Raw genomic sequence first — 26,239 nt, forward strand, 5'->3', positions numbered from 1 at the left:
TCGGGACTTTTCCTGTATTCAACTATTGCTCTGCTTCAAAGTCATTTGCTTGAAGGAATTCATACCTGGGAGCCACACAGAACAATCACAGTTTGTTGAGCATCCGACTGCTTTGTTCACACACTTTGACAATAGTTGTTGAGCTGTAAACCCATCGGTGAGTGACGGACTGAAGCACAGTTGCCTGTTTTCTTCTTAAAGATCCTAAGCATCACCTCATCTCAGGACATCTGAATCAGAAAAGGCAGAAATAGTCCAGAAATCAATCATAATGCCCTGCAAACATCTGGCCGAAAATGTTTTCATATCTGCTTTGATTTACAGTTCTGTCCACTATACTAGTCTATTATTGTTATATTGCATATCATTATTAGATTTTTAAGGCCACAATGACTGCTTCTTCATGCTCCGGACTTGCTGCCCAGTGTGATGATGTAATGTTACAGAAGTGCAAGCGCAGAGGATGTTACGTGTATAATGCATGCAAAAAATCTGTTGTATGACAATATCAATTTGTAGACAGTTTTTCCTTCATATAATTAATACCATGGTATTCTTACTTACATGAGGCCATTGGAGCAACAAGGTAAATAACGCTGTAAAAATTCTTTATGGTCCTATTGATGTTTACATTGTTAGTGTTAATGTGATGACGTATCGTGAGAAGATTTCTGTCAGGTTCTTTTTTTATAGAAACGTCTCTCAATTGATTTGCCCGTGTATCATATCAGAAAATATAGTCGCTTAATAAATGGTAAAATTGATATATCACAAATCAGCAGCTGCTTTGCATATCGATTTATCATCTTTAGTAATTATTCAAGCATTGTCTGGTTCCAGCTTCTCAAATGCAAGACTATTTTGCTTTTATTAGTCATACATTATTGTAAATGAAATATCTTTGGCTTTTGGACAGTTGTTTAATTGGGATGGCTATTTTACAATTTTTGTTTATCTTTTGGCTTTTTCCTAAAATATTAGATTATTCAATACAAACAAATAATAAAATAATTGATACTTAGATCTCTAATTGCAATATCAGTTTACATGTACTAAAATCAAAGACTTTATCACCGGCACTTTCACCCATTACTACTGTTAGCTGTGTCGGTCAGATCAGGAGGAGCCAGTTAAATATAGACTCATAAGCTGTCGAATCCTGACTGAAGTAGTAATGACACAATCACAGGCCAATTTGTATGATTTGCATAAAACTGGTGAAGAATTCCCTGCCCTAAATAAAATAATCGTAAAAGCATCTATCGGAAAAGAGCTCCTAACCAAATCCTATAAAGTAGAGAGTCAGTTATTCTGCTCTAGTAGAATAACTGACAACATGTAGAAGCAGATAATTTGTTCAAATATAGGTAGGATAAACATCTATCCCCTCACCAAAACATGTAGCAGCAGCATCAACAGCATGTGGTGCAGTGGATAATGAAATAGAGGTCTGCATTTTGAGAAAAAAACAGCACTAAAAAGATGACTCCTCAAATACTGTATATTGCCCCAAAATCTACTCATTTTTACTCATTTAGCATCACTCTTGAAAGTAAAAGAACAACATGCCTGAATGTAGTATCCAAAAAAATATAAAAAATTGATCTCTGGATTTTTCTTTTTGGGAAATCCAGGTGAGCATTTTTTATGCAATGACTGTACAGTATTATATAATGACACTCACTGCACGGTAAAGAATTCAGGGTGGCTGCAGCTAAATCCTCTCCCAAGTGACTGGGATTAGTCAGCGGTTTATTATTCTGCTATGTTCTTTACAATGTGATATCTTATTTAAGGGATTTGAGGTAGGGCCATCACACCGTTGCTCTTTAAGACGAAATGGCCATAACTTTGTGCTTATAATAATTTATTTTCATTTAAAGATGTAATTTGTTTGTCGACATGAATAATAGGCACATAATGCCTTAAGGGTGAACAAAAAGATCACAGGTAGAACCAGAAAAGAAAACAAATCACACAAGCCTCGTTTAACTTTACTGACATGATTCGCATATGCTCTGTCTAAATCTAGACTAATATTACTTTTCAGCATTAATTTTAGCTGTCAGAAGTATTGAAAAGCTTCAAAAATATAAAACTGATTTTTTATCTGTTCAAAAATAATTATTTGTATTGGTGATCATTCAGATTCCTTAGAATTCACTTTCAATGAAAGAAGCATATGGCAGTATCTAAATCCATTGCAAATTGAAAGTCGAAGCTTTGGAAATGGCGTCCACACCGAAATAGTTCCAGTGGTACACAGCCATGAAGTCGCCATGGACTGATGTTCACGGTACATTGTGTCGAGTTCCTGTTCGGACGGTGCGGATACTAAACCTGACATTATCCAAAGTCACACAAGTTAAATGGCAAATGCCAGTTTTCTCATGTTTTAAAATGTTTACCCAAATAGGATCCAATGCACATCCATCTGCGACAACAAATCGGAAATCAGAAGGATGTGCTGTCCCAAAAATTACAAAGTCTTTTAATGGTGACCTAATCAAAATAAAGTAAATGGCGCTTGCTTGGTTTGTGCAAATCCATAAGGGTAAACAGTGGTGAGAATGCAAAGTTGAGGTCACGAAAACCTTTTTGCATATGTTGCATTACACAGCAGCGCTCTGCTAAAAATGTCACTTTCACACAATGTACGTCAATGAAACTCATCAAGACGACGTCCTTTAGATAATGCCAAAGGTTCTCAGCAGCGTTGACTGTCCTCTGTTTTTGTTAGTTTTAGATTGGTTTTGTTTTCTTTTAGGTTCGGATTGATCAGTGTTGCATCCCAAACTAAAAACGGGACAGCTTATGTACGCCATATTTTCCAAACGCCTTCAAGCCTCCCATCGTCCTGTACCTAAGCTTCAAATGACGAAGAGACATGAAGGCTGAACATGCATGGAACTTTCAAAATGGCAACTTTTGCTATTGGTAAGATCCGGACATCCTGAAAAAAGGAAACATCATCAGGAAACTTAGCGGTACAGGACAGTGCACACCTACCTGGGCCAAAACAGAAGGGACCGGGCAGCATGGGATGGCAGCATTTCGTCGACATCCATGAGGCGGCGAAGAGACGTGGCTGGACGCACACGTGGCTCAGATCAAACCAACCACCGGCCTCGGTCCTCACGCCATTCTGTCTCCCTCCACCCCCCAGTCCTCCTATCCCGTACAGCCTCTCCTCCCGTGTCCTCCATCTTTTAAAGATCTTCTCCACTGGGTTGTTGTCCGTCCCCTCTGAGTGCCCCCCCTCTGAGTCCGTCCCCACGTTGCCATTCCTCTGGGTTTTTCCTCTTCACCAGTACATCTCATGTCCTCTTGAAAATCAAGCTTTTTCCAAGACGTTTTCCAATCTGTGTTTTCTTTTACGTGCAGTGCACAGGAAAAACTCCAATGATCTGTGGGGTACAGTTTTTAAAAAAAAAGGCTATAAAAATGTATGGTGGTATGAAAAATTCTATAAAGACTTTCTAGATTGTAGAGCTTATGCAGTTAAAGGAAAGACAAAAGTAAAAGAGCAGCACTACTCTTCACACCGTAACTCTTTTTTACAGTTTGAGAGCAGCACAGTGTGGATGCACAGTGGAGGGACAGAAGCATGAGAATGAGTCGGTGGGAAAAAAAAACTCCAATATAAATAAATAAAGGAAGGATGCCACTGTTGCTATACAGAGCGAGGGGCTTAGCAGTCTCCTGAAATCCTATTGGTTGTCCTGTTGCCATGTGCTCAGTAGTCAGCAGAGATGCTGCTAACAAATCAAGGAAATGTTCTAATATTAGACTGTATGTATCTAGGCAGCAGGAGCCCCTGACCTCTCAACTCCGTCAGCGTTACGTTCCACTTCACAGATCAGCATAATGAAAGAAGTGGTGTGGAAGTAACTGGTTAAAAAATGCTACGGCACTGTAGACAAAACAGCAGACTCAACCCCTCCTCCACCCCGACTCCCTCCATGATATCCCAGCCAGTACAGTTACAGTAATAGACGGACAAGGAGAAATCCGATTCATCTTTTCTGTAGATTGGATATTTGTGACATGCAGATAACGTCTTAGCATTTTGACTATCTGAACAATTTGTAGAAGATTTAGCTTGTAAAATATTTTGTTGTTTAGATCCTGCTGTGGTAAATTAGGTCCATGCATAAAAAATTAAACAAACCGTGACTGGTGAGCAAAGGAGAAGGCATTCATTTTTAAAACATGGTATAGTAGCGTGTGCTTTTTCTTACTGTACACCCTGCATTTGGTTTGGATTTTCTAAATAGTAATTTGGCATAGATTATCATCTCTGTTGTTGTTAAGATGTCTAATGCTGTCAGTAATGCTAATTCCTCTAATTACCTGATTTTACATTTATCTCTGCTTTGAGGCCAGCGCTTCTAGCAGTGGATTTCCAACATATTAAACATATTCAACAGCAGTTAAAGTGACTGTCCCATGCTCTGTATCAATTTGTTCCAGTTTTTTTTTTTTTTTAATCAAATCTCTTTAATGTTTACACTGGTTCTGCTTTTTGGCAATGCATATTAGATGGGGTCATGATGTATGTAGGACTGTGTTCTTGTAGAAGGGTAGGGATGGTTGGGGTTTGCTATATCGTCATTCTTTGTTCATTTGTATGGATGACTAGTGCAAAGTACTTTCATGTATTCGTGCTGCATAATAATGCTCTCTATGCCACTTTGTAGTCTTGCAGATGCTTTTCCATGTCCCCAAGATATCCACATTTTTTGTTGAAGTTAACGCAATAATGTAGCACTGACAGGTGGGTGTGTGGCAAATAGCAAGTGCAAATGTACATCAGTGAGACTCCACGTAACACTATCAAAGTCACCGTGATTCATTAAAATCACGGTGGTATCACCGACCTTGCCAGCTTGCTGAGATCAGCCACCTTCTTGTTTGGGAGGTATGCTGTGGCCTCACGCAGTGAAACAAATCGATTATTTACTAGGCCATTGTTTATGTGTACAAAACTGATTTCTGCTGTTTCAAAAATGTTGTGCACAGTATTTGGAGATATAAAATCTGGAAGTAAATACCAGTTACTTTTAGCAAACTACCTTGCCAAAAAAGGGTACCAAGTAATGTTCACAGAGAGAAAACAAATCATTGTCCTTGACAATCACCATCTCTTCATGGTTTTCATCAAAGATTGCATCATTCAGGATGTCTGTTTGGAGAGTAATACTGGTTTGACATTGTGCATTTATACAAAAGCAGATTAACAATGGCAGAACAGTGTTTCATTTAATTAAGATATAGCAATCGGTATAATTACACTTTCTTTAAAGTCATAATAAAATATAATTTACCTTTCATTATATGTTTTATTAAATGTATATTTTGCCAACAATTTTTTAAAAAAGCATTTAAATGACAGTATTGAGACAGTCATGTTTAGCACTAGCTTTGTCATTAATAAGACTGTATTTACCTTCGATTGTCTCCTTGTAGCCTTCAGTGAGGAAATGCATGGCTTTGGCTGCACATAGTGGTGTGCGTACAGTGGTGGCCAATACTTTAGACCAAAGTACAAAACTGAATGTTGTTGCATCAAAATATTCCATACAGTCTTGGCATATTTACTGTGAATTACCCAATCAAATTCACATTTATTAGCATCACAATTGAAATTTTGTTGCACAAAACTAAAGAGAAAGAAAATGTTTTCTAAATTCCAGGTGGTCTAAACTTATGACTATTTTTTGTGTGCTTCAGTGTGTAAAGAAAATTGTGCTAAATTGAGCTCAAACCACATTTGTATTTAACAACTACCAATAATATAGTAATGTCAATAATTTGTAGGGTATCCCTTCTGCTTGGTGGCTTCTTGCAGCCTGCGAGGCATGGACTCTACCAGTTTTCTGCAGATGTCCCCAGTAACTTTTGACCAGGTTGACTGACAGTCTTCCCATAGCTCCTCTTCATTTTTAATATGAGTGGACTTGTCCTGATAGTGATTAAGGATTTCCCACAGGTTTTCAATGGGGTTCAAGTCTGGAGGCTGTGGTGGCCACTCCAAAACTTTAAACTTCTTCTTGCTCAGCCACTACTTGGTCTTCTTTGCCGAATGCTTCAGGTCGCTATCATGCTGGAAAAGGCTTTGCTGATGTCCCAATAGCTTCTTCATACTTGGTAACATCGACTTCTGCAAGATGTGAATGTTCTGCTCTATCTTCATGATGCCTTCAACTCAATGTATACGACCAACCCCACCTGTTGACATGCACCCCAACACCATGATATTGCCACCTCTATGTTTCACTGTGCCATGCAGGTTTTTTCAGATTGAGAGCCTCTCCTGCCTTTCTCCTAACGTACACTGCGCCATCTGATGCTCTCATGTTGTACTTGTAGAAGTGGCAGCATCATGGTGTGGTAGTGCATGTCAAGGCATCAGCGAAGCCTTTTCCAGCATGATAACGACCTGAAGCATTCGGCAAAGAAGACCAAGTAGTGGCTGAGCAAGAAGAAGTTTAAAGTTTTGGAGTGGCCACCACAGTCTCCAGACTGGAAACCCATTGAAAACCTGTGGAAAATCCTTAATCACTATCAGGACAAGTCCACTTATATTAAAAGTGAAGAGGACCTATGGGAAGACTGTCAGTCAACCTGGTCAAAGGTTACTGGGGACATCTGCAGAAAACTGGTAGAGTCCATGCCTCGCAGGCTGCAAGAAGCCACCAAGCAGAAGGGATACCCTACATATTATTGACATTACTATATTATTGGTAGTTGTTAAATACAAATGTGGTTTGAGCTCAATTTAGCACTAATTTTCTTTACATATTGAAGCACACAAAAAATGGTCATAAGTTTAGACCACCTGGAATTTAGAAAACATTTTCTTTCTCTTTAGTTTTGTGTAACAAAATTTCAATTGTGATGCTAATAAATGTGAATTTGATTAATTCACAGTAAATATGTCAAGATTGTATGGAATAGTTTGATGCAATAACATTCAGTTTTGTACTTTGGTCTAAAGTATTGGCCACCACTGTAGGAGTCCCTGTCAGTCAGTATCCTCTCTGAGCTCAGTCAGTATTGTGGTGTAAGCTTTCTCAATCCAAGTCAGCTTGTTAGCACCTGAAGTTTCTTTGGACTCTTCTCTGCACAAATGATTATGTTTGGATTCGATGCTCATTTTCAAGTACTCAACTGCTCCGTTCATCTCTGAAGCATGGTGATTCTCCATTCTGGCTCTCTGCACGACTTTCAGTGAAGGTTTGGTACAGGATAAAATGAAACTGGCTCAACAGTCTAAGAAAGGACATCCCCTTTCAAAAGCTGTTCGAGACCCTAAGGCTTCGACATCACGCCTCAAGACACTCGTGCACAAGAGAATAACGTCCAAATAATTTTCTGATTTAAGCTCTGAGTTTAAGCTTTCCTCACAGAAAAGGTATCTAATGCCCATAGAAATTAGTTACAAGTGTTTAAATATCTAATGCTGTGTGGCAGCACTTGACTGATCTTGTGATTTAAGATTTAATACCTAGAAGTCCAACACTCTGATTTTAAGCATGTAGAACAACTATCCATAACGTGTAAGTGTTACCATTCTGCTGTAGCCTTTGCTTAGACAGTTAGATAAAGCTGAATGAATTTTCAAAGAAGACACTGTCTCATCATTGAATGCCATCTGTAGAAATATACAGTTTTCGGATTTAATAGTTAAACGTATATATTGGTGGAAAAAATGAAAAGCGATAGTCTCAAAAAAATAAGCTTTTCAAAGTGTCATGAATGAGTTGGAAATTTATCCCAGCATACAGTATTAGTGTAAGTCATGCTTCAAAATCATCATTCAATTGTCTTCTTGGTCACATAGTTTGAATTATTTAAACAACATTCTTGGAAAATAGTGAACTTGCATGGGTTAGTTTAAAAGAAAGAAAGGTGATTTTGTCAAAGCTAATTCGCTTAGTTTTATATTTGAAAGCTCCACAAAAGAATACGTAGGAATAAACAGCTTTAGCAGTGTTGAGGTTGGCATCATTTATAGTAACACACTGTACAGTGCAACCTTTGACTTGTTTGTGACATAACATGTAAATGGAATAAACATCCTGCCTGTGGATGTAATTCATAGATTCTGTAATCCACATGACACAGTGACATTTGGAGCAAACACTCGAACAACTAAGACAGCTCTTTTTGTTAAAATAAACGTAATTTTGTTGGCATGGGATTACTCAATAGCTATTAGCAATATTTGCTTTGTTTTAAAGTAGATCTGTGCTTCCAAGATTTTGGAAACTGAGAAGGACCATTATTGTACATGGAGATCTTGACAACATAAAGATCTGTAAACCTTTAATTATTAAAGATTAAGTATTTTAGATAATTAAACATTTAAAAATACAATTAAGAATATTCAACATTTAAAAAAATACAAAACATTTAATTAGATTGTTAAACCTTTAAAAAGACAAAACATTTCATTAAATTAAATATTTAATGAGAAAATTAAATCTTAAAGACAATAAAACTTTAAATAGGAATTAAACTGAAAATGCAATGAAGCATTTAAAAAGAAAATTAAACATTAAAAGGTGGTAAAACATTTCAAAAGAAAAACCCTAAAGATTTAATCGAAAAATTAAACATTGGGAAAGAAAAGGAAATTTTTCAAACAAGCCGATAAAACATTTGAAAAAACAACAATTAAACATTGAAAAGACAAAACATTTCAAAATCAAATCAGACATTAGAAAAGAGTAAAAGGTGAGAAAAGAGCAAAACTTAACATTTAAGAAGAATCAAACTAAAGACAATACGTTTGAAAAGACACCAGTTAGACTTTAGAAGATCAAATTAAACAGAAGAGACAATAAAAAGATCAAAAAGAGCAAAAACAGATAAAGGTCTTAAAGCTTTTTCTCGCGCGAAATGAAAACATCAAGTTGTTTCTTCAAACATGTCCTCTTTCTATGTTCATGGTTTGATTGTGGACAGATTTACTAAGTGCTCATTTCAGAAAACTGCTTTCCAGATAAAGTCTACTAGTAGTTGAAGGCATCGATCAAACTAATGTTACCTTCTGATCTCCACAAACTTTACTGTTCAGTGAAGAGAATCAAAGTTTGTTGAGGATTTCTAAAGAACCTACAGGTGAAGGTGTGAGAATAACTCAGATGGACGGTCAAAATGTGAAATCAAGACTCATGGTCACAAGTTTTAAGGCTTCTGTTAACCAGAAAGTTCAAATTAACAGAGACGTAGTGAGAAACTTCTTAAATTTCAGCTCTCAGACTGTCTAAAGGTTCAAACTAACAGTGAACTACTCAGAAACTTAGAAGATATCAGTCCTTGAAACGGCCACAGTCTTCTTACCACAAAGGTACAAAGCTGTTCGTCTTCTCCTCTGGCATCAGGAAACGTCTTCAAAGCTCCTTCAAATCCAAAAGAAATACAATCAAAAGATCCAACTAACGTCATTGGTGCATTCAGGTGCAGTCGGACAACGAAGTTGCGTTCAAGTACGTCGGAAATCGGAAATCAGCAATGCAAATTTCCAACGAAAATTTTGGGGGGCACACAGGGTGGCCAATCAGATCACAGGGGGGGCCACAAATCTATCTTGTGACATTGCCTACATTTAACCGAGCAATTTATGTTATTGCTCACTGACACAATTAAAATTGCTGAAATTTCAAGAATTAGTAGATTATAGTATTCTGCAAATTATGCTGAAAGCCAATACAAATACACTGTCAGTTAACATCTAGAAAAGATTTGGAAAAAGAGAAAGCAAGTATAACTTAAAAGGAACAGAGATCTTTTAAAAAAAAAATAAAAACAAGGTTCAGGACTAAATTGATGGAACGTTGTGCGTCTGTAAAAGGAATCAGTTTATGAAAAATCTGAAGAAAGAAATCAAAGAATCCAAGTCAAACACCACATTTAAAAGATTTAAAGCCAGTATGTTAAAGAAATACAATGAAATATATTAGTTACGTCTGATTGTCATTTTCTTTGTTGTGAATAGTACTAACTGAATTGTAACTGGAGAACCAAAATGGTATGTGACTGTCTGTGTTGGCCGGCAGGTATTTTATTTTATTGTATTATATGTATGTGTGTGTGTGTGTGTGTGTGTATGTGTGCACGTATATATGTATATATATATATATATATATATATATATATATATGTTTTTTTGTTGTTGGTTTTAAGTTCACTTTTTGAAATTGATTTCTGGGGATAAAGGGGCAGACATAATAAGACTTGTCTTCTTTCTGCTCCCTTTCATTCTTGTTTAGAGACTGTATTTACATTAAACATTTTTTATTTTACAAATGAATGAAATAAAACAAATCAAATCAAATGTAGCCAGATTTAAATCATTCCTTGATATGTTACTTTCATGAAAACAATGATACATTTGCTTATCTTTTTGGTTTTCTGAAGATGTGTCATTGGATTTTTAATAGATTTATTTTATTTCAGATTCAATGGGTTCAGATTTCACCTGAGCTTGTCTCTGTTGTCAAATTGCATCAGTAAACTGAGTGTGACACTTACGAGCGCAGATAGGTTCAGTTGTTTAACAGACTCTTAAAGACAGTCCACTAATCCCTTTAATTTGTTGGCCATGTAAGAAATCTTCAAAAGCTTCCAGAAAAACACCAATGCAACTGTCATGTAAATATGTTTATTTCAGAGGTGAATATATAGATATATCTCTCTCTATATATATAGAGAGAGAGAAACAGACTTTTTTATACAGTTAGTGCTGATTATACAGGTGAAGAGGTTTACACAACAGTTATCTAGTCAGGGCAGAAAGTGATGAACATAGAGCAACACACACCAGCCTCGTCGCATTATTTGGTGTCTCCACAGTGGATGTGCTGTTCACTGCAAGAATGTGCCATTTCACAGAGCTCATGTAACCATTTTATTTGTAGTGCGGACATTGGGATTTACTATACATATGCCTCTTGTTGTATCACCGTGTGGGCTCACATCGTGTGCTACTGTCGTCCTTAACAGTAAAATATTAGTGGAGTGCAAATAATAAATGTACGGTCTCAACTGCTGTCACAGAAAAAACAAGTGCTGGAGACCTCATTTCAACAACTCATATAAGTATATAATATAATCATTCACCACTTTGATGGAAAAATAATATTCTCATATTAACAATACTTAGAAATGCAAGACATATGGCAACATATAAATACATATATATTTAAGTAAATTCCAGTGGAGCTTTTCACAGCTCAGATCCAGTTATGTTTGCTGGTCTGTCCAAATCGGTGAGCGGCTAGAATTGTGTCACTCTTCAGGCCAAGACTTGTGGGGGCTCGTGGGGCTTCTTGGCTGGGCCTTTGGACTCCCCTGAAAGGCACAATGTAGAGATTGTTAATTCTGCAAGTCAGTATACAGACAGTGGTCATTTTACAAGGCAAACTTGTACACTCTAAGTAGGGATGGGTATCGTTAGGTTTCTCATGAATCTGATTCCGGTTCTGCTTATCGATTCCGGTGCCAAATGATTCCTTAATACGATATCGTACTAAGGAATCATTTGGTACCGGAATCGATTGGCACCGGAATCGATAAGCAGAACCGGAATCGGAATCGGATTCATGAAAAACCTAACGATACCCATCCCTAACTCTAATGCAGTTAAACAGCCCTGCCATGAACATTTCTCTCTGCAGCCTTAACGCTTAGTTTTTAGGGACGCAGCCAAAAATATGTGAATTTAGTTAAAACCTTACATCTGCATTCTTTATAAAGGTCGGCAGGCGGTAAATTCTCTCATTGCAAGTCTACAAAAACAATCTAACTACCGTCTCACTGGATGTGTTACCTAAGTAAACATTTTCCTAATAGGTTCTCAATCGGTCAGTTTTGAATACAGCATGATATTCATTCTGGTCCCATTTAGTATAAAATAGATCATAAAGCATGGTGTGTTATGGGGCGCAATTAACTTGGTCACTACTGTATCACCATGCACAGTGTCCTTCCACCACTATGACCTCAGAGTAAAACATATGATCTAAAACTTGTACAATAGCATCAACAAAAACTGAACATAATTTGTATAACCAGTGGTATTGGATTTCATTCATTTGTACAGGTGTTAATTGGCACAGGTTGCATGTTGAATCATGCAAGAACATTTGTTACAATAATTTGTATACAGATATATTTAGTTTACAATAATACATTAACTGCTGCTACTTTTACATTCATTTGTTGTAATTCATTTAATTAAATTAACAGCGCTGATAGTAATTAGATATTCAGGGTCGTGTCCTCCAACAGAGACCACGATGTACAGCGGCTTGGTGAAACCTAAAGAGGGCAGTAGTGCTCCTTCATTCAGTGCTGCCCACACCCAAACTACAGCTTGGAGCACTGCCGTGGAACTGATCCTACCCACTTTAAATACAAGAGACATAGCTCACTGTACAGTTATGTTGTGAGTGTGACCTGCACCAGCTTCAGCCTGCTTGCATGCCACTTCCAAAGAAGATTTAAAGCTGATGACTTTATAGCCTTTCACCCAATGACTAAAGATTTTTTTAAAAAAGTGAACTTAAGACTCCTAGTGTTGATATTTATTATTTGTGAAGGCTGGTGAACCTGATCAAAACTGCAGCAGGAAGGTCTCAAACTCATGATAACCACCATTTTTTGTCTTTTTTTTTGTTATTCCGTGTTTGTGTCAGTGACACTAAATGGAACTTTCCTGCCAAACTACATTATCTCAACAGTTGAATTATTCACACGGAGGAGGAGGAGGGTGGGAGAACAGACTCACCACAGCAGGCTGGGTCTTAGCATAGTTCATATGAGCGTAAAGTAGCACAGCTGTGTCATTGTGGGCCGCCTCCAGCGCGATGGACAGAGCATTGCTGCCATCCTGCAGACAACAGAGGAAAGGCAGAGCAAGAAAAGGATACAGAAGGATGTAGAGAGAGTAAAAGTCAGTTCATTGACCCAAAATAACCAAACAGTGTTTCAAAACTAGAACAGAAAGCTGTAGAACTTTGAGATTGATCATGTGATCTGCATAACACAAAGTTGTTCCTTTTTCCTGTTTTTGTGAGTGAGCATTTTGTCATAATTCCCATAAGTCAATTTATTATCATGCATCTGTGATTATCCAGTGACCTACCAAGACATTTATCTGCCCTGCATTCTAACAATTACTTTGTTTTTTGTAATCACATCATGTTGTACATTATTTAGGACACAACTTGATCTACACTAATCAAGTTTCTGTTGTTTTGCTCACGATAAAGAAGTAGCATCTAAATTCTACAATGTGTTGGAAACTCTGACCTAACTTTTTTCAAAAGCATAATCTTCTATAGTCAGCGTAAGCAGGTGGTTGACATCGTAGTAGGAGTAGGACTTCCAGCAAGACAAAATCCACAGTTTGTTATGTACTTTTGGCAGGTTCAGTGTATTTTCAGTTTAAAGAAGGAGGAAAAAAGACAAAACACAAGAGGATAACACTCATATTATGCTGCTGTAATTGTGCATGTAGCAGTGCATTGGGAAAAAAATCTTCAAAAAATATTTGTCTGTTTTTTACTATCCTCATGGGTATTTGAATCAAGTCTATTCCTTTACAAATGTTTTTAATGGAATGCTTTCAGTCAGACTAAAAGAAGTTTAGCGGCACCACTTACATACTGGATAACTCCACTCAGCCCGACAGTCACGGTTTGTCATGCATTTCTGTGTTTTCAGTGGACTGGGGAAGTGGGGGGCTTTTCCAAATGCCCTCCCCCCCTCAGTCCAGCTGTGCTGCATTGAAACACAATCCAGGAACTGTCTCCACCAAATGGCTAACTCATTCTGGCACAGATGTTAACACTCAAATATCTGTCTGCCTGGCTTCTCTTCAAGCATCCAGACCAATCCACTGTAAAATCACTTTAAAAATCACAAGGCTGTGAAGTGTTTTTGTTTTTTTTTAAAGAGCAGGGTATGTCAACACAGTGAAAAAAGTTTACTTCTGCCATAAGATTTTCACTTGGAAAGTGTATGCTCTGCTGAGAAAATAAATATTTTATGTAACTGCAAATTTGAAATTGCTTATTTTAATCATTTGTTTAGCTAAATAATACATCTTTTACATCTTGGATCCTTTACAGTCATTCCTGCATACTGCTTTTTGGAAATGAGCAGTTGCTGATTTGTATGTGGGTCATGTGTTGAAATATGCAGAGGACCAGTGTAGCAGCCTGCAGGGCATTTTTGTTTCAAATCTGCAAGTCTGTGAACAGAGGGGCTGTGGCTGTTTAATTCTCCCCAAAGGGTTTGTGAGTAGCCCAGTGATTGTGTTTCCTATAAACAGTCCTAGTTTTAGTCAAGGCAGATGAAACTAATCTGATCATGGCTCTTTCGCTTTTAGCTAACAGAGAAAAAATGAAAAACAATAAGAAAAAAAGGTGACAAAAAGAGGAAACTGCATAGACCAGTTTCCCATAAGGAGCTGTTTCCTGAGCACAGATTAAGCTGAATCCTAGACGAGAAAGCACCCAGATGTTTTCAACAATCACAAATCCAAAAAACTGACTTCAGCATTAGGCTCAGAGTTAGACATCTAAAGCTTCTATCATTGGGTGCATCAATTAAATTACTAAAAATGTAAATGTCTTACATTATCTACAATGGATATGTCACACCCAGGCTGTTCCAGGAGCAGTTTGACGATCTCAGACCGGCCATGCTCGCTGGCACACATCAGAGCTGTAGATCCCTCATCGTCCTGCACATTGACATCAGCGCCACACTCCAGCAGGGCCCGCACCATCTCCTGCCGCCCGTGGCTAACTGCCAACATCAGCGCCGTCTGACCTGCCTGCAGAGGTAAAGAATTTTATTTACAGTTTTGCAAAAGTGTAGATTATACAGAGAGATGTACTGCCAACAAAAAAAGCCCAACCTCCTAAAGGCACATGTTGACTTACTGATAAGAATCCTATTGTGCTATGATCTGAAACAGTGACCAAGTGTTGACTTTAACGAAAGATTAGTTTGTAATTTTTACTTCTGTTCATACCAGAACAGCAAACATGCTTCCTCTTCTTTTTATTTATTGATTTATTTTAAGCTATATCCCCTCCAACACAGCGCAGCACGTCTTTTGCAGAGCTCCTCTTAAACTGTAGTGGTTTAAGTGCTTTGCTTAAGAGCATTTCAGTTGTTAACAGCAGTCATTCATCTACTGAAAGCAGAGTTTACTCGTCCGTTCAGGGGTGACCTTCCCACAACAAGCCCAAACAGAGTTCACTACTGGGCATCATTAGGTCAGAAATATTTTCCTCATTCACTCATTTGCCACTACATATACTAGTAGTTCACACAGTAGTAGGCGTTGGATAGTTGGTTCAGAAACCTCACTGGATATTGTATCATCATCACACAGTGGCTGTTTTTGCATGTAGAAAATTGGATGCTTTTCAAGTATTCAACAGAAAGAAATCTGTAAAATGTGGATACTGCTTTTTTATTTATTTTAGGGAATTTTTGAGCTGCATAAATTATAAACTCAAAAACACAATTAACTTTGAAAATAGTGCATTAAAAGTGAAGCTAAAATTAAAGGAAAAGTCAAATAAGTACTATTGCAAATGTAATTCAGCAGATAACTCCCCAGTCCAAAAGCTAAACCTAAAATAAAACATGGCAGAAAATGGTATGATTTAAATTCCTGACCCTAAAATGGCACTGCATGCCTCATGGTTTATTCCCCACAGCAACAACAGCAAGCAGGAGTGATTAGATTTACAGCCAAAACGCTGTAAATTCAGTCCTATGACTTGGCAGTGCGAGAACCCATCAGGCGCCATGTCCAAACACACACACACACACACTACTCAACCTGATTAGATCAACCGGAGATAAAAAACATGGAAAAGTCAAAAGACTCTCATGAATGACCTGTGTGCCACGTTAGGCTACACATTTGTTCTCTGTCCAAACGAGGCTAAAAAACATGACAAACAAGCAGGGAAAATAGTGAAGTTGAGTTTCTATTCACTGATCTGTTTTGAATTTGTAGAATTAGTCCTGTGTAGAATTATTTTCATGTTAAAGGTGTAATGTAACCAAATCAGACAAAACTCTTTCAGATAAGACAGCAGAGCTATAGCAGGTTTACTGCAAAGAATGACACTGAAGACATATTCTTCAAATGGGTATTTGTTTCTAAATCTACTTTCCCATCCAATTATTTGAATTACCGAAGGAAACCTATTAATTGTATGTGTCCCTTTTATTCTTGTTACTTGGAGATCTTTTGTCCAATTGATCAAACTTTCTGTTTTATTTTTCAGTTGTAGCATGTGGAAATGAATTTTCCAGTATGAAATAAAAGCTTTGCATATCAAATCAAGTCATCACTTGTGAAGAGTACTTTAACATTGTACAGAGTGAAAAATTATTTTCTGCCATAAATTATTCAGTCTTATTAACAATAACATGTTTTTTGGAAACCTCATAATTACCAAAATAAACTACATGCATATGAAAGAACAGATTGCAGTTAAATGATTGTGGTAACATGAAAGGCTGCAAATTGCATTTAAGAGTAAACAGCCCACATGAGTGGTGTGTCCAGTGTAAGGACTGTTTGTTGAACCGATGGCGACTTGCCTGGCTGGCCTTGGCATTGACATTTCCCTGACTGAAGAGCTTCTTCACCACGGCCATGTCGTCCTCCTCCTTTACAGTGGAGAGAGCAGCCAGCATGATGGCGGTGTAGCCTGCCTTGTTCTGCTTATCCACGCAGCACACACCTGTAGGTCACACACTTTATTACCATGCTGATATTAGCTTAGTGCAGATATATTAGTGCAGATGTGCCAGCATATATGTTGGTCAATAAGTAACCAGAACTTGCAGTACAGAAATTCCAACATATGCAACTCTATCACCATTTACAAATATGGTCCAAGGTTGACACGTTTACACTCTAAAATGTCCCTGTCAGTATGTACCTTGATGTATGTACATTTGGTTCTCACCAAATGTAAAGTGCCTTTTTTTTTTTAGAAAACAAGTAGAAACTTGTTAAGTTGTTGCTTCTTATCCAGCATAAAACAGCAACAGTACCCAAGGAGGAAATTGTTTGGTCTTGTCCAAGATCATAAATCAAACATAACGTTTGTTTGGATTTTTCTTTTAGGTCTGTGTAAAGCTTAGTTCTTTGTTCAATTTGCACAGTCAAGATATTTCATTCAAATGAAAAATGGGTTTAAAATTTCCATTATCTATTTTTTTGTTACTTAACAACTGGATAATTGTCTTCTTTTTAAACTTCTTTTCAGAGTTTGGGCTTTTTAGATTCAGATTAGATGGAACAAAGACTAAGAAATGATGCAGTATTCAGATTTTCACTTCTGTATTTTGCACTTTATTTGACCCACAGCATGAACACCCAGGCAGTCTAATGCTGTTTACTGTAACACATCTGATCATGTTAAAATGTATTGCTACATTATATGTTGGAACTTAACCAGATGTTGTCATCAGTGATGATGACATATGATAATGTTATCTTTACTGTAATTGGTTTATCTATATATGTATCTCCCTGCAGCTAAATAAATGGCTATGCAAAGGAAAAGAATAAGCCCAAGACATAAAGTCAACATTCTTATTGTCTGTAGCATTTTATTATTGTATAAACATAGTGTAAGTATTGCATAGGTAGATGTGCTACATACGTAATGTGACAGTGCTAATCGGTCTGCGGCTGTCTGCCCCCAGGCGGTAAAAATACAGGCCAACCACTTTTTTAAATCAAACTCTGAAGCAACAACCCAAAGGTGAACAAATGGGGATTAAATTGAGAGACAATTTATAATGAATAAAAAAAGTGGATGATGACAGATGCAAACCCATTTTTCATTCGATTCATGATGACGTTGTAAATTGAAGAATACTAAAGCACCACACAGACCATTTAATGTCATTTAATCAAGTTTTGGATATCCTCCTTTAAAGGACTACTACTCCCTTACCCGTGTCCAGCAGGAGCCCGACTACACCAAAGTTGGAGTGGGAGACGCTGTAGTGAAGAGCTGTGTTGCCGTTGCCATCTGTCATGTTGACCACATGTTCCAGCAGCACCGACGACACCTCAGAGAACGCCATCAGGTAGTCCGAGACCCGTGATGACTGAGCCATCTTGGCACTGGAGATACGGAACCACTCGAGCTGGACAGTGTGGGTGCTGGAGAGCTGAAGGTGGGAGTGGGAAGTCAAATGTAGTTACACACTTTAAACAACGGTTCAAAACAGCAGCTAAAGCAGAAAGATCTCCTTGAGACAAAAGGTAAAAATAAGTAAAAATACAGTTTATAGAGGCAGTCAAGACTGTATTTGTCTAGAGTTTATTGCAGCCTGACATATCACTGAATGTTAGGGGAAGTTCTTTTACCATCTGTTATTAAACTTAGACTTACTTCCCGGGCCGTTTCTTTGTGTGACTCCTCTGTTATTGTTACATGAAACTCCTTTTGTTTGTTGGTACCAAAAATATCCCTAAACAATATAATACCATAGCTTTCTTCAGCTTTGCTAATTACATTTATCAGCCAAGTAATCATCATTTGAAATTCCTGAGGTTTACTTTGTATCATTCTAGTGATGAAGATAAATGTGTCACTTGGTGTTAAAATGATTAGAAGAAGAACACATGGACGCACCACTTCCTTACTCTTCAGTGTTTTAACGTCATCGTTTAGGTGGTTCTTCAGAATGAGGCAGGCTTCACGCATTTTTGAGCTCAGCTCAAACCTGTGACAAACGTGTGTGAAGCACAAATGAATTACTGTTTACTGTATATGGATTTTGAGTGACTTTCTTAATTCATATATGATTTGAAAACATTCTCAGCATGACACTTTAATCAGAAAACTACATTAACTCATTTCCTGCAGCCCCCAGACACCTGAAATTACATTAGTCAACACAGATTTAAGCAAAAAGCATTCTTTCCTACTTGGTAACATAAAACAACCTACTTTTCTTTCACGCCATCAGATGAATAATTTGCAGCTCTCAGTGTTTCTTCATCAGTGTCACTCTCATCCAGGTTCACATTTCTCTCCTCCTCAGATGTTTCTTCCTCCAAAGCTGCCTCATCCTCTTCTGTGCTGTCCAAGCACTCGCCTTCTCCACTTTCTCCAGAAGAACTACCATCTTCCTCTTCTTCTTCTTCTTCCTCCTCTTCCTCGTCCTCTTCTTCACTGGATGTAGACTCATACCTGGAAGAGATAAATATTATTTGCTAAAACATGAAGTAAATTGTGGAGTTCACATTTTATAGAACTGGCTCTATTAGCAGGAAGTTTTTGTTTTCTGTCAAACCTGTGACCTGTGTCAGTGTTATTTCCAGCCTCTAGACTATCTGTCGCCCTCATTTTATTTTTGTTGAGGTAAAAATAAAAATAAGGTTTCATGTTACTGTTATTCACCCTCCATTTAGAATGCCAACAAATTGCAGGCTCTTCTTTCCAGTGGTGCGATTCTCGCCTGAGTTACTCCCATCCTTCCTCTTCATGATTGATTTCAGCATACCTGTTGTTCCCACAGAGGAGACAAATGGGACAAACAATAGTTCAGATTACAGCAGGAAACACGTACCTTATACACACGTAACAATGTTACAAATATTATGTTATCAGTCTCTCAACAATGGAGGATTATGCCCTTTTTTCAAATAATGTAAGCTTTGTATTGTATAAGAAGAACTACTTGACTAAAACTGACGTCAGAAAAACATGGAAATTGTTGCAATACATTCTTCTGCAAAAGGTATTTCATGTGAGTGGATAACACTTTATTATACTTAATGATATATACAATTATTTTAAAGAATTTGCATAGGATGAACTAAGAAATTTGTGATATTTTAAAAGGACAAAGCTTTGATATGGTGTACTAATAATATATTTTTTTAAAAATAGTGAGAGTCTGTTAGCCAGTTCAGCAGATCAGCTGAAAAAGCAAAAATGTGAAATTTCCTACAGGCCAGGATATAATTCATCATGTGCAGAGAATAAAGTACACTTTTAAAAGGATTAATAAATAAATTTAGGTTTTAAATGAGACAGTTATTTTGGACCGTGAAATAGTACCTCTTCTACACTGTACACCACCAGCTGCAAATATGAATTCACAATCTTGTATGCTGCCAATTTACTAATAAGCATTTGCATGAAAGTTTTCAAGAGTAATACTTCTAGCTTTAATATACTTGTGAAAAAATATATGAAGGCATGAATCATTTATCGTAACTCTAGCTTGTTAAAAACCTGCTCACCTGTCTTAGTATTGCTTGCTGCAGTCTTCTCTCCTTGTTCTCCCTCTTTCATTTCAACTGTACCGACCACCTCTTCTTCTGGTGAGACCTTGTATTCAGCAATGGTCAGCTGTCTCTTTTTTGGCAATGTAACCTTCTGCTCCTCAGTCTTTTTCTCACACAAGTTCTCCCATTGGCACCCAGTGCTGACCAGCACAACAGGAGCTGGTTCAGCTGGTGTCACTACAGCATCAGTCTGGGTGCCCTGTTCGATCTGGTCTGCTGCTAAACCTTCACCTACACACACATCAGTTACGTCAGGACGACACAAAACTGCAGCATGCTTTAACGCAGAGGTCAGAGTCTCTACTTGGGCATTTGTCATGTCTGGTTTGGCGAGAACCCCTTTCTCAAATGTGACTTTAGAGGTTTTCTCCTCCATCTGAGCTCTAAGCATTCCCAGGTCATTGTCGGCTGCACTCAGCCGATCCTCCAGAGCCACAATGGACTCTTGCTGGAATTTGATGGTGTCCTGTAAGGTGTCTATCTCATGCCGTGCCTCCGAAGTCAGCCCAAGTAGTGACTCCATCACCCAAACCTCAGCCTCTTGTGTCTCTACTCTGGCTTGTACTCCTTCATCCTGAAGCAGAGGTAGCTCTGTTCCTGTGTATTTTTCACAAACATCTACTTGGGTGCCCTCAGAAGCATCCTTTACACCCTGGCTGTAGTAGAAAACAACGGAGGCCATTGGCATGTCGTCCCCAACAGCCACTGATTTCTTCTGAACCACTACTTTTTCAGGGGCATTTACTAAAACTTTAGGTGATCGTTCTGGAGACTTCTCTTCCTTTGCCTCAAATTTCTCTGCAAGCCGCTTTAGCTCACCAGATTTTACAACGCCTTTGTGTCCAGTCGATGTCGGCGAAGTCAGTCGACTGTGGTCATTTTGGAAGGTCTCTGTGGTTTGGGTAGAAGACTCTGTAGATGGATGCTTCTGCTGGGCGGCCTCCATGGCTACTTTCTTCTCCTGCAGGGCTAACAGAAGCATGTCTTTCTCTGCACGAAGTTTGGCCACCTCTTTCTCGAGTGCAGGAACACCCTTTACCCGTTCTTCCATCTCCTTCAGCTGCTTCAAGGCCGTAGCCATCTGCTCTCTAACTGTCTGCAGCTGGCTGGGTGGTATTGGGGTCATTGCGGTGCCAGAAGCTGGAGTGCTGCGCCCAGAGGTCTGAGGACTGGGTTTAGTCCAACTGCTCTGTAGAGGCTGAGTGGATGAAGAGGGTAAGAGCTGTTTTGGAGGATCTGCAAGCTGAAAGCGCCCACCATTCTGGTGTTGGTGGGTTTGTTCCTGCTGTAACCTCCGGCTGGTTTCCAGAAGAGTCCGCTCCACTCTGGGGTTGCGTTGTGGTGGAGGGGGTGGCACTTTGGCCCCAGCAGACAGGGGAGGGACACTGAGGAGGGTTACAGGGGAAAGAGAGAATCCCTCGCAGGGTGCTGATCCAAGGCGGTTACGAGGTGGCGGTGGTGGAGGAGCTCTACCATCTTCACTAGCTGGGGATGCAAGCGACTCTGTGGATGTCCAGCCACTGGTACGCCCCCCACACCTGCACTCCTCTGGGAAAGTTTGAGTCCCCGTCCAGTGCGCCGCAAGCTTACAGGTGCCCGGCGGACATTGTGCCCACTTTCTATCTCTTCTACATATTTAAGGAAGTCCAGATCCAGCTGGAAGCCATATGGAGTCTGGACAGAATAAGATCCTGACTGGTCCGCCTCTTCCTGACCAGAGTAAAGGAATGGAGAGCCCAAATCTGAATGAAAAAGGACACAACAATGGACAACACGTCATTGTTGCTCTTTGGAATTTCTTACTAAAGTAAAATTGCTTTGGCATTCAGTGTTACCGCCACAAACCCATTGTGTATATCTGTGTATTTCCTGTCTGAAAACACTTGCAAAGCTGATTTAATATTTTATATTGTGCATTGTTCACATCTGTCCTACAAGCTGTGTTAGAGTCAGTACACTAAAGACGTGCACTGTGTCGTTGTCATGATTTACAGGAACTGAACTGGACATCTGTTGTGTTTACAGTACAAGCAACATAAAGACACATCAAAAAATGTTAAATATAGTTTGTTTCCCACAGTCAACTGTTTTCCTGGAAGATGTCAGTGTGATATCCATCCATCCATCCATCCATTTTCCTCTGCTTATCCGGGGCCGGGTCGCGGAGGCAGCAGGCGAAGCAGGTCGTTCCAGATGTCCTTCCCCCCAGCAACGCTTTCCAGCTCTTCCTGGGGGATCCTGAGGCGTTCCCAGACCAGACGAGATATATAATCCCTCCAGCGAATTCTGGGTCTACCCCGGGGTCTCCTCCCAGACGAACGTGCTCGGAAAACCTCCAAAGGAAGTCTCCCTGGAGGCATCCGTATCAGATGGCCAAACCACCTCAACTGGCTCCTTTCGATGCGAAGGAGCAGCGGCTCTACTCCGAGGTCCCTCCGGATGTCTGAGCTCCTCACCCTATCTCTAAGGCTGAGCCCAGCCACCCTACGGAGGAAGCTCATTTCTGCCGCTTGTATGTGCGATCTTGTTCTTTCAGTCACTACCCAAAGCTCATGACCATAGGTGAGGGTTGGAACGTAGATGGACTGGTAAATCGAGAGCTTCACTTTACGGCTCAGCTCCCTCTTCACCACGACGGTTCGGTACAACGCCCGCATTACTGCTGACGCCGCACCAATCCGCCTGTCCGTCTCCCGCTCCATTTTCCCATCACTCGTGAACAAGATCCCGAGATACTTAAACTCCTTCGCTTGGGGAAGCAACTCCCCCCCCAACCCGGAGGAAGCACTCCACCAGTTTCCGGCAGAGTCAGTGTGATAACCTCCACAAATATGTAAAGCAAACTGACAGCAATAAATAAGACAAATACGTGTTGCAACACAAAAGCCTCACCTCAAGGAGTCGTCTACATAATTGTATTTTCACTGTCACAAAAACATATTTGACAATAAGTTGGAAATTCAAAAACAGTAGCAGTAGCTCCTTACCGGGCAGCTTTGGGTTAACTTGCACCGACTGAGTCATTTTTCAGGACTTGGACCTTTCAGCACACTTGTAGCTTCAAATCAACACCTGGCTAAAGAAAACATGCAGTGACATGAGTGCATTTGTTATTGATGTTCTTAGACCAAGAGTGAAAAAAAGAATTTCTAAAGCACTGCACAGTAGTTTGCTAAAAACATTGGAGCAACTCTAGCATCTGTTACAGAATGGCAGTCTGAAAGTGTGAGTTTTGATTTTGTCGTAATCATATTTTGCAACACATTTTGGCTAATAACAGACATCTTTAAAACAACAAACAACACAAAGAATCTAACTTCTAGTCAACCCAACTGACTCCATGCTCTCACTTTAATAGTGGATAAAGATGTTTCTTTATAGAAGCTCTAAACCCAGTGCAGAAAGACCTGAAGAAGTTTGTTTTTATGGCTTCTTAGTACATGCGACAGCCTGTGACTGAATTCAAAAGAAAGTGAATCCCCTGCTTTCAGAGATAAAGAGGTTTAGTTACATTCATCTCATGTCTGCGTTTCCTCCTCAGAGGTGTTGAAGGACATTTGGCCTGACATCATCCACACTTACTATCACACAGTGAAAACTAAAGTGGGCAAAATACCTGAGAACAAAGTCAACAGCTATCAGCTGAACGGAACTGAAATTAAAAGCACAAGACAGCTGCTCCATCACCAGCAGCATCACACCAACTAACTCTGCTGAAAAATCACAGGATTGTCTGCATCACAAGACCTGAGACCATAACTGCTTCACTGACCAACTGATTTCTGCTCATTTCTCCTGGCAAAATGTCTGTTTGTTCACATACACGGGGCAGAGAAACGCAGGAGGAGATATTGTTAAACTTAATGCAAAATATTAAGCATAGAAAGCTTTGCATATAAATAGATTACATACACTCTTTTTCAGTTGAATGAAGAAAACTCTCTGGGGCAAAGACTGAAGCTGTGTGATAGCTTTTTGCCGTTATTCATCTTAATTAGAGGACTGTTAAATGTACTGTATCTCATGAGAATGAAAAAGTGGGAGTTTTTCTTTGATGGCAGCGTTTCCCTGCTCCTGTCAACATCCAGATTCTTCTTTAGGAAATAAAAAAGGCTCCCTGTGCTGTCAGCAAGTGGAAAACTTTGCCTAAACTGAAAGCCAATTACAGAGGGAAGAAGGAAATATTAAAATAAGCTCCAGATTATAATTTCAAGACACTGAAGAGAAGTTTACCTCTAGCAGCCGCTCAGTGAGCGATTCATGCAGCTGGAACTCAGGCTGGTTACCTCCTCCCTGCTTCACACAGCCCTGTGAAAGAAAGACAAGAGGACTATCAGACAAACAAAACCTGATGACAAAACACACTTCTGTCACAATACTGAGGCGCATTACTAGGCATCAAATTAGACAAAACGCGCAATAAATTAATCGCCACACATGACAAATACAGAAGCTTCCATATCGGATGCAACTGGTTTGATAAATATAAAAAATTAAGTACAATTCGACCTTTACAGCCACCAGATTTAAACCCTGAATAAGAGCATATTCTCTGCGAAAATGGTGTTTGTCCCATCCAGTAGAATCCCAGAGACTTGTGAAGTTCAAGCCAAAAACCCTTCATTGGAAATACACTTTATTGTGAGTTTTTCTGACCTTGAGTGTCAGCTGGTTGTTTGGCAAACTCACTGTCACTACAAGACTTCAGGAAGTTAATGCTTCATGTCAAAAAAGAAATCCCAGTAGAAGGACAGCTTGTTGTTTTTATGTTTGTTTGTACAACCTAAACAAAGCCATGTAACAAAATTGTTGTCTTTAGACAGGTCCAGGTTGGTGTGGATGTTTCTAGTCTTTATGATAAGCGAAACTTACTAACGTCTGGCTAAAGCTCAGTATTTTCCATACAGACATGGGAGTAATTGTACTACCAAGCAAATACGCATACCGGTACTTTAAAAAATGCTTAGTTTTAATAAAATTCTGAAATGTTTAGTTTAAAGATCCAGATGTTTTTCAACCTTAAAAATCGACTGAAAAAAAGATGACTTGAACTTGGTGTTATCACCTGACAAGGGAACAAGTCAGTTTACAGAAGCTTTGGTGCTGGACAGCAGAACACCAACATAAACTAACAAAGTGTGCACCTACCTGCACTGCAACAATCCTCCCTGTCATAGGTGAAATAATACAGGCTGCTGTTAAGGGTCAAATGGAGCGAAAGACTTTCAGACCTACAACTAGTTTTAGTGGGAATTTCACTGTCACAAGACCCTTCAAGGTACAGTATATGTGCAACACAAAACCCAGATACGCTCAGTGTTTGAAATATGAAAACAGATACAGTAAGTTGTACCTCCACACACTAAACCTCAGACACATGCAGTCATTCATTTAGTTTCAAACACACTCTTACAGCAGCACACACACACTTTTTTCCCAGCAGCCTGAAGCACATTCCTAACACATGCTGTTGAAACACGCCAGTCGTCCTTCTAGCTGACTGACTACTGATAACCTATAAACACACACACATCATTTGTCAGCTCAGACTACAGCAGACACACAGTTTATTGTCAAAGAAAAGCCCACAAACATTCACACAGACAGGCAACTAATTATCACAAATCATATTATGGGCTGTTGTGGATGACATTGATTAGAATATGCAGTCATCAGTGGGAAGAAAAGAATCTCCTCTAACTGATATGAATGTTTCTGCTCAGTGTTTTCTTATCAGCTGCTGCTCTGTTTCTCCTCTGCGTTTCAGTTAGTTCTGCTCTCAGCTGATGCCGGAGCATTCAGGACAACCAGACACCAGCAGCACAAAAGCTTTTTTTTTTTTTTTTTTTAAGATGTGGCTTCAACCAA

At 39.0% G+C, this 26,239-nt stretch overlaps 1 protein-coding gene across 1 annotated transcript in view; it reads right to left on the minus strand.

The window, feature by feature from the left end:
- Positions 1-10,656: 10,656 nt before the first annotated feature.
- kank3 (KN motif and ankyrin repeat domains 3) overlaps positions 10,657-26,239 on the minus strand; it is a 38,184-nt gene continuing 22,601 nt past the window's right edge. The window contains 12 exon segments of the mRNA XM_051947507.1: positions 10,657-11,361; positions 12,800-12,901; positions 14,654-14,850; positions 16,647-16,793; positions 18,021-18,240; positions 18,708-18,798; positions 19,026-19,268; positions 19,479-19,581; positions 20,327-21,938; positions 21,941-22,113; positions 23,359-23,447; positions 24,605-24,679. Of these exon segments, the coding sequence (XP_051803467.1) occupies positions 11,299-11,361; positions 12,800-12,901; positions 14,654-14,850; positions 16,647-16,793; positions 18,021-18,240; positions 18,708-18,798; positions 19,026-19,268; positions 19,479-19,581; positions 20,327-21,938; positions 21,941-22,113; positions 23,359-23,395 (2,988 nt within the window). The 5' untranslated portion in view covers positions 23,396-23,447; positions 24,605-24,679 and the 3' untranslated portion in view covers positions 10,657-11,298.

The sequence above is a fragment of the Acanthochromis polyacanthus genome, chromosome 4, assembly GCF_021347895.1.
Source record: "Acanthochromis polyacanthus isolate Apoly-LR-REF ecotype Palm Island chromosome 4, KAUST_Apoly_ChrSc, whole genome shotgun sequence".
Classification (NCBI taxonomy): domain Eukaryota; kingdom Metazoa; phylum Chordata; class Actinopteri; family Pomacentridae; genus Acanthochromis; species Acanthochromis polyacanthus.